Source organism: Oryzias melastigma, linkage group LG2 (genome assembly GCF_002922805.2).
Source record: "Oryzias melastigma strain HK-1 linkage group LG2, ASM292280v2, whole genome shotgun sequence".
In the NCBI taxonomy this organism is placed as follows: domain Eukaryota; kingdom Metazoa; phylum Chordata; class Actinopteri; order Beloniformes; family Adrianichthyidae; genus Oryzias; species Oryzias melastigma.
Window position 1 is genome coordinate 14,495,631 of NC_050513.1, and position 12,848 is coordinate 14,508,478.

The 12,848-nt window shown below is 39.0% G+C and overlaps 1 protein-coding gene across 1 annotated transcript in view; it reads right to left on the reverse strand.

Annotated features, from left to right (window-relative positions):
• Positions 1 to 1,126: 1,126 nt before the first annotated feature.
• The window catches only part of LOC112156860 (plakophilin-4), a gene marked incomplete at its 5' end in the record, with an annotated part of 52,664 nt that continues 40,942 nt past the window's right edge, over positions 1,127 to 12,848 (reverse strand). Inside the window, 9 exon segments of the mRNA XM_024289244.2 lie at positions 1,127 to 4,398; positions 5,319 to 5,392; positions 5,482 to 5,610; positions 5,693 to 5,810; positions 5,885 to 5,969; positions 6,049 to 6,241; positions 6,327 to 6,477; positions 6,560 to 6,733; positions 9,209 to 9,403. Coding sequence (XP_024145012.1) covers positions 4,141 to 4,398; positions 5,319 to 5,392; positions 5,482 to 5,610; positions 5,693 to 5,810; positions 5,885 to 5,969; positions 6,049 to 6,241; positions 6,327 to 6,477; positions 6,560 to 6,733; positions 9,209 to 9,403 — 1,377 coding nt within the window. The 3' untranslated portion in view covers positions 1,127 to 4,140.

Genomic DNA, 12,848 nt, shown 5'->3' on the forward strand with positions numbered 1-12,848 from the left:
CGAACCTGCGACTTTCCAACCTGAGATCGACTGCGTTACTTCTGCACCACGGACACCAAAATCTAAGCTTTTGCCTTTGGCTCCGTATTTGGCCGTAGTAAACACGAGACAGTTTTTTACTCCACGCTTGAGTCCACATTGGTTATGGGTTGTTGGTTTTGTATTTGTTTTCATTGTTCAGATGTATTTTGTTCTTAATCTGTTCATATAGATTTTTGTATAAAAACGTTGATGAATGGATGAACAACAAAAAAATAAGGTGTGCCTAGTCAGAGGCTAAATACTCGATGAGCTACATTAAAGTATAAGCAGCACTTTTCTACCTTAGCATGATTTTTCTGGTTCTTTCTGTTCGGTTTTCAAACAGGACTTGTTTCAATGGTTTTGGATGTATTTTCATAAACAGCAATACAGAACCACAGTGCCATCCAAGTGAAATTCAAAAGCTCCTTTTCTTACAGTTGTGCTCATAAGTTGGACGAAATTGAGATTTCTTGGCCATTTTTCAGAGAATTTGAATGATAACACAAAAACTTTTTTCCCTATTTATAGTTAGTGGTTAGGTGAAGCCATTTAATGTCAAACTATTCTGTTTAAAAAAGGGTAAATAGAGACTTCCTAAATGAACCTGTTCAAAAATTCACATACCATGATGACTTTGTTTTGAAAACATGCGCATAAGCTAATTCAAAAGGGTTTTAATGACGGCTAAAGGTAACAATCCTCGCCTGTGACTTGTTAACATGTAATCAATGTATGTACATAAAAGGTTTTGGAGTTTCTGGGCTCCTAACTGACCCTTCATCCAGAGCTGCACTGACATGTTCTGGATTCCGAGAAAGCTGAAGAGCAAAAAATCTATGGGAAAAGGTAACTGAACCGAACAAAACACAAAAGGGATATAAAACGTTACCCAATGAGCTGAGAAGAGATTCAAGATGTACAATAAGGAGGCACCTGAAGAAACTTATGAGCACAACTGTATTGATTCATTTCAATAATGTACATTTTTTTGCAATAGAAGATTTAAAATTTGCTTTTTGAAGCATGCAGCACACTTAACACGCATTTTTAAAGTGTAAACAATACTATTATAATGGCTTTCAAACAAAACTTTGTGTTCCAGTGGTCTCATCGTGATGATCTTTAATCTCTTTATGTGTATTTTCTTTCTGTAACATTGCACGTTGTCAACAGTTTTGGACAGAACAGACAGATGGCGTATTTTGGTCAGGTCACAAGTAAAATCATAAAAAATAAAATCAAGAAATGATAGAAAATCTTTACACAATCACATATAAAGTTCTACGTATCGCATACAACAACAGAACAGGACAGTTAAACCGTTGTTTAAAATAGTCTCACTTGCTTTTGTTCACATATTTCACATACTTCATGATATACTGCACTTTTGGTAACAGAGAGCGAGGAGCTACAGTTGGAAGTCTTTAAAGGTTCTCCAGACTGAGGATGCCCCCCTCTATACCTGGTCAACGTGTCCTATATTTATTTCTTTTTTTTAAAGCAACTTCATTTATTTATTTTTTTAAATACTTTCTGAGGCTCAAACATTTGAATAAGTTATCCATTTATAACATTAACAATTCTTTTTTTTTTTTTTTTAATCTTCCAAAAAGCAACTTTTGACTAAGTTCTTCATGGTTTTTGTCCCAAGGGGTGAAGTAAGAAAATTACTTCCCACACCTCTGTAATTTGCTTTAAAACGTATATTTCATTTTAGGATTTTATGTCATAGCCATTGACTGTATATGAGAACTGGACTGAGCAAGTGTGACGTCACCCATAGAAACCGACTAACTTTTGGTTCCAACCAAATGAAGTCGATTTAGTCCTCCAATTGGAACCAGATGTCGTCGGTAAGCATTGATTGGTTAATCTCGGTTTGAGTTTACATTTCTATGGCTACTACTCTGTCCAATCCGGAGTGAGCTTGTTCGAAGGCCACACCCCTTTAAATGAAAGCAGTCTTGGAAGAATCTGTCAGAATTGAGGCCTCTGATTGGCCAGTTTATAACTTGAATAACGTGCGCAACACCAAAAATACATTTAAAAAATAGGATTAGCAAAAACCAGAGGCGGAGCTATTGGGGGGAGGGGCAGCTGCCCCCCTCCAACTTTTGAGTCAATAATTTTTTTGTTATTAACATAAAAAAAAAGATCGATTCACGTTATGAAGCATTAATAATAGTACCTCAGTTAAAATAACTGCTGTTTTAGGATTGATCAACAATAATGATAAATTATTTCAAAGTCTTTCGCCCATATAAAATGTTCTAGCTCCGCCCCTGGCCAAGAACATGTTAGCAAGAAGGTGTCAGAGCTAGAATGGTTAACAGAATGACTGAGTAATAACTGCTTATTTCTCTATAGACGTCAATAGGATTTTGGCTTCTTGAACCACTTCCTATTTGGAATGCAAGGGGGGAGGGGCCACTCAGTCCAGTTCTCTAAAGGCCGTGTCACGCTGCCGCTACGTACGATGTGCGCATTGTCCAGGTATGTCATTTCGGTCTCTCAGGATACATGTGATAGATGTAATTCATTTGTGTTTCTTGTGTTCGTCATTGTGTGCAGACGACCTTCGAGATTCTCCACCGATGGGTCTTTGTGTAAATTCAGTTTTCAACTGTTGAAAAAAATTTGGTTAAAAATGAAGCGTAATTACTTAGTTTATATGGGATCATTACGGAAATCTTAATCAATTGTGTGTGACTTTTGCAATATGCATACTCAAATTTATGGCTTTCCACTATCTTTCCATGTATGTATGTCACTGATGTATAACTTCAACAACGTGTATATGGTCCACATATCGCGGTATAATTAAATAATTGATGCATGAACTGCATATTAACAGTGCAATAAATGGAGTATACTTGTATAATACTTTTCTACCTTCCTTGAAGGCCCAAAATGCTTTACGGTCATAGACCCATTCACCCACTGGTGGCGACTCCACTGCCCAACACTGGCACCAACCTTCCACTAGAGGAAATTTGGGGTTCAGTGTCTTGCCCAAGGACACTTTGACACATGGATGGGCAAGGCGGGAGTCGAACCTGCAATCTTCAGTTCAGGAGTCAATCGCCCTACGACTGCACCAAAGTCACTCACGATTCTTTCATCTGTGTATGGTGTGAAGGATTTATGAATTGGCCAATCTTTCTAAGTGGACCTAACCGCAGAAAACAACATGGCACCTAGATGGCACCAGAGGACCATTAGCTGGAAGTCCTCAAACGACTCATACTAGACTCTTCTAGTATGGATATACAAATCCAATGTGTGGGCGCCATCTTTCCCTCTCGATCTTTCAACCCTTCAATAGTCTAGACCAGGGGTGCCCAAATCCAGGCCTTGAGAGCTGGCATCCTACATGTTTTCTAACCAACCTCCCATTGAAGCTCCTTATTGACCAAACACACCTGATCCAAGTAATCAGCAGCAGATAAGGCAGTTTTGTACATAGATTATTACACATTTGCTAATTTTGATCTGATACCACTGATTCACCTTATCTACTTATGAAAGACTGTTCTTTACTGCTGATGTTGTTTCTTTGTCTGCAGCCGGCGCGATAAGAGACAGAAATAGCAGCAGGCCTTTTGGAAAACCAGCAGAAGGCCGGGTTTGGGAACCCCTGGTCTAGACCAAATGGGGGAGTCACTCGCTCACCCTCCACAGTGGGTCGTGTGGCAGAGTCAGGTAGCGGGTCCCCCCTGGCGGACTGACTTAGAACTGTTGCAGACTAGAGTTCTTTACACGGTCTATTGGTACTTCTTCCGTGGTTTTAACGTGGTTTGTTCATGATACATCTGTCAAAATTTCATGCACAACTTTTCTCCCTTTTTCCACATATATTCATGTTCTTTTCATCTGTGCAATATGCGCAAATTGTACGTAGACACGGCCTTTAAACAGCCAGTGTTCCATATCCTTGTGTGGCAAATGTCTGTTGTTCTGGGAGGAATTTGGACCTAATGATGTAAGAATCACCCACATTACTATGTCTCCACTCTATAACTTAGTCAAAAGCTGCACAGGGCAATCATTCCATCCTATTTCATACAAGTCCATAATCTTCCCCCAGACTGGAAGGTCTAAAACCCTCATCCTCTCTCACACCCAGGAGTCAGGAGAGCCAGTAAATTTGTTCGCCCTGTTGGAAGGCCTCCGCGTGGTGGAATAGAAGTCCACATAGTTGGTGTTGGCTCGGAATCGCAGCGACTGAGTGGCGTAGCCATCGGGCGAGGACGGGGTCAGGTGGACCGGCTCTTCCTCGTAGTGCTCCTCGCTGTAGCCTTGAGGGGACGACGGGTACATTCTGTAGCTGTTGTAGTTCTTCCTGTCGGGTTCGTCGTAGAATGGCTCTGGATGCTGGAAGACCAGAAAAAAAAATTTGGATTTTTGTTTCCTAAGGTTTGTTAAACACAACTTTTTCTGCTTTCAAGAGAGTGGAGGGGTGCTCTGGAGGCATTTCGGTGCAATCGGCACCATGGTACGCTACCACTTACCATAGCTTTGTGTTAGCGTACTTGTTTTTGTTTAGTTATTCTCTTGTTGTTGGCCTGTTTTTGACAGATTTGGACATTTTTGGTCTCTTTTTTGGGTCTGGTTTAGTCTCCAGGTGCATAGTTTGCACAACTGGATGTTGTCGCTTGGTAAGCAACCGGAGTTCACAGGAGAGGCGGATGAAATGGAGATACGTCAGAGTTTGCAGGATTCTTAAAGAGTTTCTTATGATAGCGTTGTTGCATCTACTCTCTTCTACTGGCACTGACAGGAACAGGAAGAGGATCGACAAATTGGTGCGGAGAGCCGGCTCTGAATAACCGTTGAACTGATTTGCAGAGGTGGTTTGGCAGAGATTTTTGAAATGTCTTGCCACTACCTTGTCTTAGGTAGATCTAAACCAACTTGGGCTCCCTTATGTTCGACCTTTGTTTGTTTGAAAGGTCTGGAATAAGGACCCACACTTGATTAAACTCATTGTACCCCCTGGGGTGCGAACCCTGGTTTCTAGTCCTACACTCAATGAGCTGAGGTATCAAGTCTCTATTTCCTGTTGCTCTCTTATGGGGTTCAGATGACTCCACCCTTAAATTGAGGTGTTATCCTTTCCATGACACAGGTGGACGAGACTTCATGTCTGTCATTGGACACCAGTAAAGATCCACAATCATTGATAAAATATTAAAAGTGGGGTCCAGATGACCCCACTTTTAATGTAAACAAGTCTAGGAGAGTGGAAGGGTTACGATATTCAAAACAAGTATTGCAAATGTCAACTTCCTTACCTGCAATCTTCTCAGGTCCTCTCCTGATTGAGAGGAGTAAGTTCCAATGAAATATGGTGTTTTCTTCTCAGACCCTAAAGAAAGACGCACAAACAAACATTTTACGTAATCTGAATAATCAGAAGCTCCACAACAGTTCCATGAGGAACACCGCTGTACAAACCTGTGTACTGCCGTTTGTGTAAACTGTCTACATAATATGTATCAAGTTGCATAGATGACTGCGCCCTCTGGTAGTTGGAGCTGTGTCTCCTTATCCCGAGCATTGCAGGTGAAGACGTCGCGCTGCCGCCTGAAGTTAAGCAGAAATTTGCCAAAATTGTAACATTTGAAATAGACGAGTAAGAATGGGACTGTAAACGTGGGACCCCAACCTGACTGGATGACCGGGGACATCTGCAGCGGACTGGTGGGGAGGGTCGGCTGGGAGCGGTAACGGTCTCGTTCCAGCGTGGAGACGGGGGTGACGAAGTGGGTGTAGTTCCACCCGTCCTACCGCGACATCACCAAGTTTGTGAGTTTAAAACGTTTAGCTACATTTTCAATCTTGACCGACCGTTACTGACTTGTTTGTAGAGGCCCCTCAGCTCTCTGTACTGCCACAGTGTGTTCAACACCTGAGCTGCCGCCTTCACCACTTTCATGGAGTACCTGGAACGCCGTCCACAAATTATAAAAGCAATCCAGCAGCAATATAAACGGAAACCAGGAAGTGGCGTTTGTTTCGTACCCTTTCCCTCGCCCTTTGCTTATGTCCACCAGCTTCTCGATGCCTCCGCTGTCAGCCAGAGCTTTGGCGTTCTCCATGTTGCGACTGGTGACCTCGTGCAGCGTGCAGCAGACCGACGCCACGGTGTCGTCTGAAAGCGCAGAGGGACTGCTGCCGGGGAGCCGGTTCACCAGATCCCGCATGGCGTACTTCCCTGTAACGTCCAACGGGTACTTCTTAAAACATTTGTGACGTGCACGAAAAGTGTTTGTGTGTGTTAGAAGTGCTTCTTTGAGGACCTATCAGCTCCTTGTTGCGGCTGTCCAGAGCCATGTTTCGGAGGGCAGTGGCGACGGAGCAGACGACCCGGTCGTTGTCCATCCTCAGCAGCTCCACCAGAATGGGTAAACCTTTTTCTTTACGGACCGCCGCTCGGATGTAGGCGGAGAACTGCGGGCGCAAGTTTGACCCCATCTAAAATACATTTTAGCTGTTTTGATGGTTTGTTTAAACAATAAATGTAGAGTCCTACCTTCCAGTTTCCAGCAGAGAGGTTCTGCAGGGAGCCAGCAGCGCCCTCCAGTGTCGCCGGGTTGGAACTTTCAGCCAGCAGGTTGAGGTAGGGTTTCACCACCATCGGGTGCCACAGCAGCTCGGCTCCTCTTAGAGGCTGGGAGAAACCTGGGACCTGACCCGTGCTGTCCCACTGCGGGAAAGAAGATGCTCCGCTAAAATCTACCACAACAAGGAGCCTATCAGAACCATCCAGATTCTGTTACAAATGGCAAATGTTAAAAAGTTTACAAGAAAAAAACAAAACACAATCTAACCGAGGATGTTATTCACCTACAAATAAATTGTATTTTTAATTTTTAACCCTTACTTCGTTTTTGGGTCAAAATTGACCAGTTTTTAAGTGTGAAAGTGGATTGAGTTTGACCCTGCCAAAAAATATAGTTTTCGGGTCGAAATTGACCCCTTATTTAAATGTGAAAGTTGTTTGATGTTGACCCAAATACAATTTTTTTTCCTGGTTAGAATTGACCCATGTTCAAGTGTAAAAGTGGGTCTATTTTGACTTGAACACAAAATATTGTTATTGGGTTAAAATTAACCCATTTTCAAGCATGAACGTGGGTCTATTTTGACCCGAACACACAAATGACTGTTTTGGGGTCAAAATTGACCCATTTTAAGTGTGAAAGGGGGTTGATCGAGATCTGAGTGCAAAATATGGTTTTTGGGTCAAAATTGACCAATTTTCAAGTGTAAATTTTACTTGATTTTGACCCAAACACGAATTATTTTCAGGGAGGTTAAAATTGACCCATTTTCAAGCGTAAAAGTGAGTCAATTTTGACCTAAACTTACTCTATATTGTTTTCACGTCAAAACTGACCCCTTTTTTTTAAGAGAGAGGTGGGTGGAGTTTGACCCTACCGCAAAATATTGTTTTTGGGACAAAATGACCCATTTTTAAGTGTGAAGTTGGTCAATATTGACCTAAATAAAAAACATTGTTTTTGGGCTAAAACTTTCCCTTTTTGAACGTGAAAGTGGGTCTTTTTTCACCCAAACACAAAATATTGTTTTTAGGTAAAAATTTACCCATTTTAAGTGTGAAAGGGGGTTGATCAAGACCTGAGTACAAAATATGTTTTTGGGTCAAAATTGACCCATTTTCAAGCTCAAATTTTAGTGGATATAGTCTCAAACACAAATTCTTTTCGGGGAGGTTCAAACTGACCCATTTTCAAGTGTGAAAGTGGGCAGATTTTGACCTAAACTTACTATATATTGTTTTCAGGTCAATATTGAGCCGTTTTTAAGAAAGAGGTGGGTGGAGTTTGACCCAAACACAAACTATTGTTTTTGGGTTAAAATTGACCCATTTTAAGTATGAAAGGGGGTTGATTGAGACCTGAGACCTGACCTTGCTTGACCAATTTTCAAGCGTAAATTTTGGTGGATTTTGACCCAAACACAACATATTTTGGTGGGGTTAAAATTCACCCATTTTAAGCGTGAAAGTGGGTCTGTTTTGACACAATTCCAAAAAAATGTTTTTGAGTAAAAAATTGCCAATTTTTAACTGTTCAAGTTGGTTAATTTTTGACCTAATCACACAATAAGGTTTTAGAGTCTAAATTGACCCATTTTCAGGTGAGAAAGTGGGTCGATTTTGACCCCAACACAAAATATTGTTTCGGGTCAAAGTGGACCAGCTTTCTAAGGTGTGAAAATTTGTCTTTTTTGTCTCAAACACAATACAAGGGTTAAATATCAATCTGGGGAAAGTTGTTGCGGCCTGTGCATTTTAGTGTTCATTTATCGTCAGAAGACATTTAGCTGTTATATAAAAGAAAGGTTTCTTTACACTGAGACAAAAAAATTGAAGATAAGTTACACAGGAACAATGCAAAAACAGATTTCTCACATGAGAGGTCATAGGTCAAAATGAATAGAACTTTGACTTGCTAGAAGATAACATTTCTAAAACAATGTCCGACTCAGTTAAATACCTAAAATATTTATTTAAAAAGAAAAAAGAATGATTATGGAAAGTTTTTGAAAAGTAGTACAATTTTACATGTAGTAGGCCGTAATAATAAACATAATAATTAACATTCCAGTGGTTTTAGTGAAACAAACTGTCAAAACTGAAAGTTGTTTGAAAATAAATACATAAGATAATCCAGTGTGGGTCCTTGGGAAAAATCCTTCATGCTACCGCCTAACTATGTGGTCATAAGGGAACCCAAGTCTGGGTCTCCCTGTGCCGGTCCCTAGCCCGCGTAAAACATAGGGTTGTGTCGGGAAGAACATCCGGCATAAAAAAAAAATCTGTGCCAATCCACATTAGCGACGTTAGCCTGAAATGACGGTTGACCATTGACCTCCTGCCTTGGGTGGGACATACCCCTGAACCTGTTTGAACATCGTGTTTGATATGGACAAACTATAGTGAACAAAGAAGTCTAAGATAAGAACAATGCTAAGTTTTAGATCAGGGAGGCAAATCCTTCCAATCAGAAATCCCCCAGAGTGGGACGATCGAGTTGGGACACTTTCACTCCTGTTTTTAGAAAATCCTAAATACCCAGAAAACTGGAAGTTGACTAACAACTAACAAAATCCATGTAAACTATCATAATAAAGTAGGGGGTCTCTTTGTTTGTACCTTTCCATCAGGCCAGCCGCCTCTCTTCCTGTCTCGCCTCCTCTTCCCCCAGCAGAGGTAGTCCAGCTCCTTTCCCGGGGAGGAGAAGCCCAGCAGGGTGTCCAGCTCCTGGTTGCCAAGGAGACGAGAGGACGGCATCTCTACCTCCAGCCGATACGAGAGGTTCCTCAGGGTGCAGACGCTGTTCTCCACGATCTGACAGACAATTGGAACCATTAACTCGTAAAGGTGGAGTCAAAGTTTCTCAGCATTGTTTCAAAAAATATTCAGCTGGGAATCTCTGTGACTTAAGGTCACCAGCTTTTTTTATTCATCCTATAATCAAAGTTATCAACGTGGAGATTGAAACCTTAACGATGATAAACACAAGTCAAAGATAAATGTATTTTTATAGTCTTTGACTTCAAATGATACAAAACTTAATATACTTTGTTCAATTTTTAGATAGAAAAAAAGTTACTAAAGTTTAGAATGATCCCGGACGAGACCCCACTCATGTTTAGTCCCTTTTTAGGGGCATGCACCACTGAAACCAAATGCACACAATCAATAAAACAAAATATACACTAAGACCAGGGGTCCTATTATGGCAAACACGTACATGTATATTTTAAAAAAGTTGATATTTTTTTAATTGGTGCTATATATTGGCGCACACCCAATATATATCTATATATATGTTAAAATCACCAAAAACTAAATTTTTATTGTAGTTTTCGATCTTTTTTTAACCTTTTCTAAAATCTTTGTTGATTCTTTCTTTATCTCTGTTACTTTAAGACACATTAAATGTGTGAAATGTCTTTCTTTTTCCATTTTAGCACCAGTTTGGTAGACCTGAACGAGGAAACGAAGAAAAACTATCTGGCAGCACCGTGTCTACTCTAAATGTTGCCTCAACCATGTCTATCAGAGTGCTGTCTCATCAAAAAAAAATATACTTTGACAGCGAGATGAGAACCTTCTTCAGCAGCAGATTCTACTTTTAAGTCTGGGGAACGCTGCTCTGTGGGATTTGGCCTCTGCACAGAAGAAACATGTAAAGACCTGCCGCAGAGCAGATTAGCGGCTAATTACTATCCAACCCGATGCTGGCAAACTTCAAAAGAAAGACTCCAAAAGCTGCTGTCTTTGGAGAAGGAACCGGCTCCGCCTGGACATAAACCGTCCACGATTCCGCTCTTCGGTAAAAGAGTAAAATCTAGACAATTAACCAAAACATCACCTGAATGTTCCTGCTTTTCCTCTAATATTTTATTTTCAAATCTACTATAAAATATAGTTATTTCAACTTATTGTTGCAGTTATTGGGGTTTTATTAACTTTATTGCTGACACAAAGTTACATAAAGCTGCAAAAGGTGAAATCCATTGAGATGAACTATCTTAAAACAAGCATTACACATGTTAATTTTCTAAACGGTAAAATCGTTCTTCTCACTTTATGCCAGATAATTTCCCTTATTTTAAGAGTTTCAGTACTTAATTATCTCAATAAAACATTAAAGCTTCTTTTATTTCCTATTGTGAGTAAAAACACTTGAAACTAGAATCTTAATAGTTACAACAGTAACATTATCTTCATTTGTATGGTCAAGATCAATGCAGGAGTTTTGCCTTAATTCAAGAATTTCAAGTAAATTATTGTGCATAGTGAGAAAAGAATAGTGCTAACAGTTTAGTATTCTTTTTGAAGAAAAAACATGTTTTTCGTATATTTATCTTTATTACATTTTGAACATTTTGACAAAATTAATCTTAAAAATTAGATTTATATTTGTCAAAATGATGTGATATTAGCAAATATATACTCATTTTAATCTATTTATGGTTCTATGTGGTTAGATATTTTTAGGTGTTTTGAAGAGTTTTGACAAGCCAAACTTTGTTTACTTTCAGCAGATAATTTTAGTTATTTTCAGCAATGTGTACCTTATTTTTATAAACGTTTTTCTTGTTTTTTAAAGCAGTGTTGTAGCTCATAGAGTAGATTAAACACTCACTCCAATGAAAATCATGTTTTTTTGTGTGTTTTTAACATGTTCTTGTTGCATTTTTGAAATATATATACAGTATATATAATTTGATATCAAAACTGTATTTATGAGTATTTTTTATTCAAATCTGAATGAATCAGGAGCAACTGCAAAAGAGGTCGCTTGAAAAATCTTTCAGTAGTGACGTAGAAACTCGGGCCGGAACGATTAGTCGCGACTATGTCAACTTTTTAAAATAATAAAGACTAATTTAAGAGTCGGTTAGTTTTCTTTTTTTTATTTTTTAAACTACGATGCGCACTTTCTAATGCCGCGTCTGCTATTGTCTTCGACACACGTGGAGTAGAGCTAATCCAGGTCAGCAGTGATGTCACAGGAAGTTCTAGGAACACTCGATCACCATAACAACTCTAATGGAGCTTGAAAGTGGGAAAAATAATAAAATATATGAGAGAGAAAAGTGTCCAATGCAATATTTGTAAGGCAGAACTTGTGTTTCATGGCAGCACTACGGCGATGCATGAGTTTGATAAGCTAAGCTAAGCTAGGCTAACATTAGCGCAAACGTATTAGCTAAAATTTTTCGCTACCCCACTGGAGCAAACTGTCTCTGCTGAAAGGAAACATCTGATCTCAAAGGAGATCAAGTCTTTCTGCAAGACATGTAGAAATGATAACTTTCCTGACTAAATATAGTTTGGAATTCTATATACTCAGAGTGTAGCGAAGTTAAAAACAGGTGTTAGCGCTCAGCACCACTAAATACACTTTGGTCATATTTGAGTCAGTGAGACCAAAACTTTATCTTTAGTCAAAAATAGTTCCTTTATTTCAGATGCCGACCTCATTTGATTTAAAGTCTAGTTTTAAACAAAACAAATGAAGGAAAGAAGCTGCATGACTCATTAGAAGTTTAATAAACTATCGTTCTAATTATCTTTATTTGTAGTTAATATAGAGCTTAAACGCTTCAGGTTTAAGGCTAATGATGGTTAAGTTTATGATGTCGCTTTGAGCTGCCTCATGAAAAGTGCTTTATAAATCAAGGTGGATTGATTGATTAATTGATTGATGATGTGATTATTCAAAAAATTTGAAAAAAGGTGATTGGTCGACTAATAAGAAAAAAAAAACGTTGATTTGTTGACTATATGAAGGAAAAAGAAGTGATTAGTCAACAAAACTGGGAAGAAAAGCGGCAATTAGTCGTCTAATCCCCCAAAAATAAATAATAATAATAATAATAATAATAATTGCTAATAAGTTGGCTAATCTGAAAAAAATTCAGTTATTAGTTGAAAAATTGGGGGAAAACCGACGATTAGTCGACTTAAAAAAAGACAAAAAACTCTGTTGATCAATTGACTAACCAGGAAGAAATTAGTTGACCAATTGAAAAAAAAAAACAAACAAAAAAAACAATAATTGGTGATTAGTTAACCAATCGTGAAAAAAACGACCATAATTTGACTGATAAAAAAGAAAAAAAAACCTGAATTAGTTGACTAATCAAAAAAATAACAATAAAAACAATTGGTGATCAGTCGACTAATCAAAAAAGAAAAAAGTCAATGATTAGTCGACCTATCGGGGAAAAAGCGGCAATTAGTCGACTAATTAAGAAAATAAAAAAAAGGCGATTAG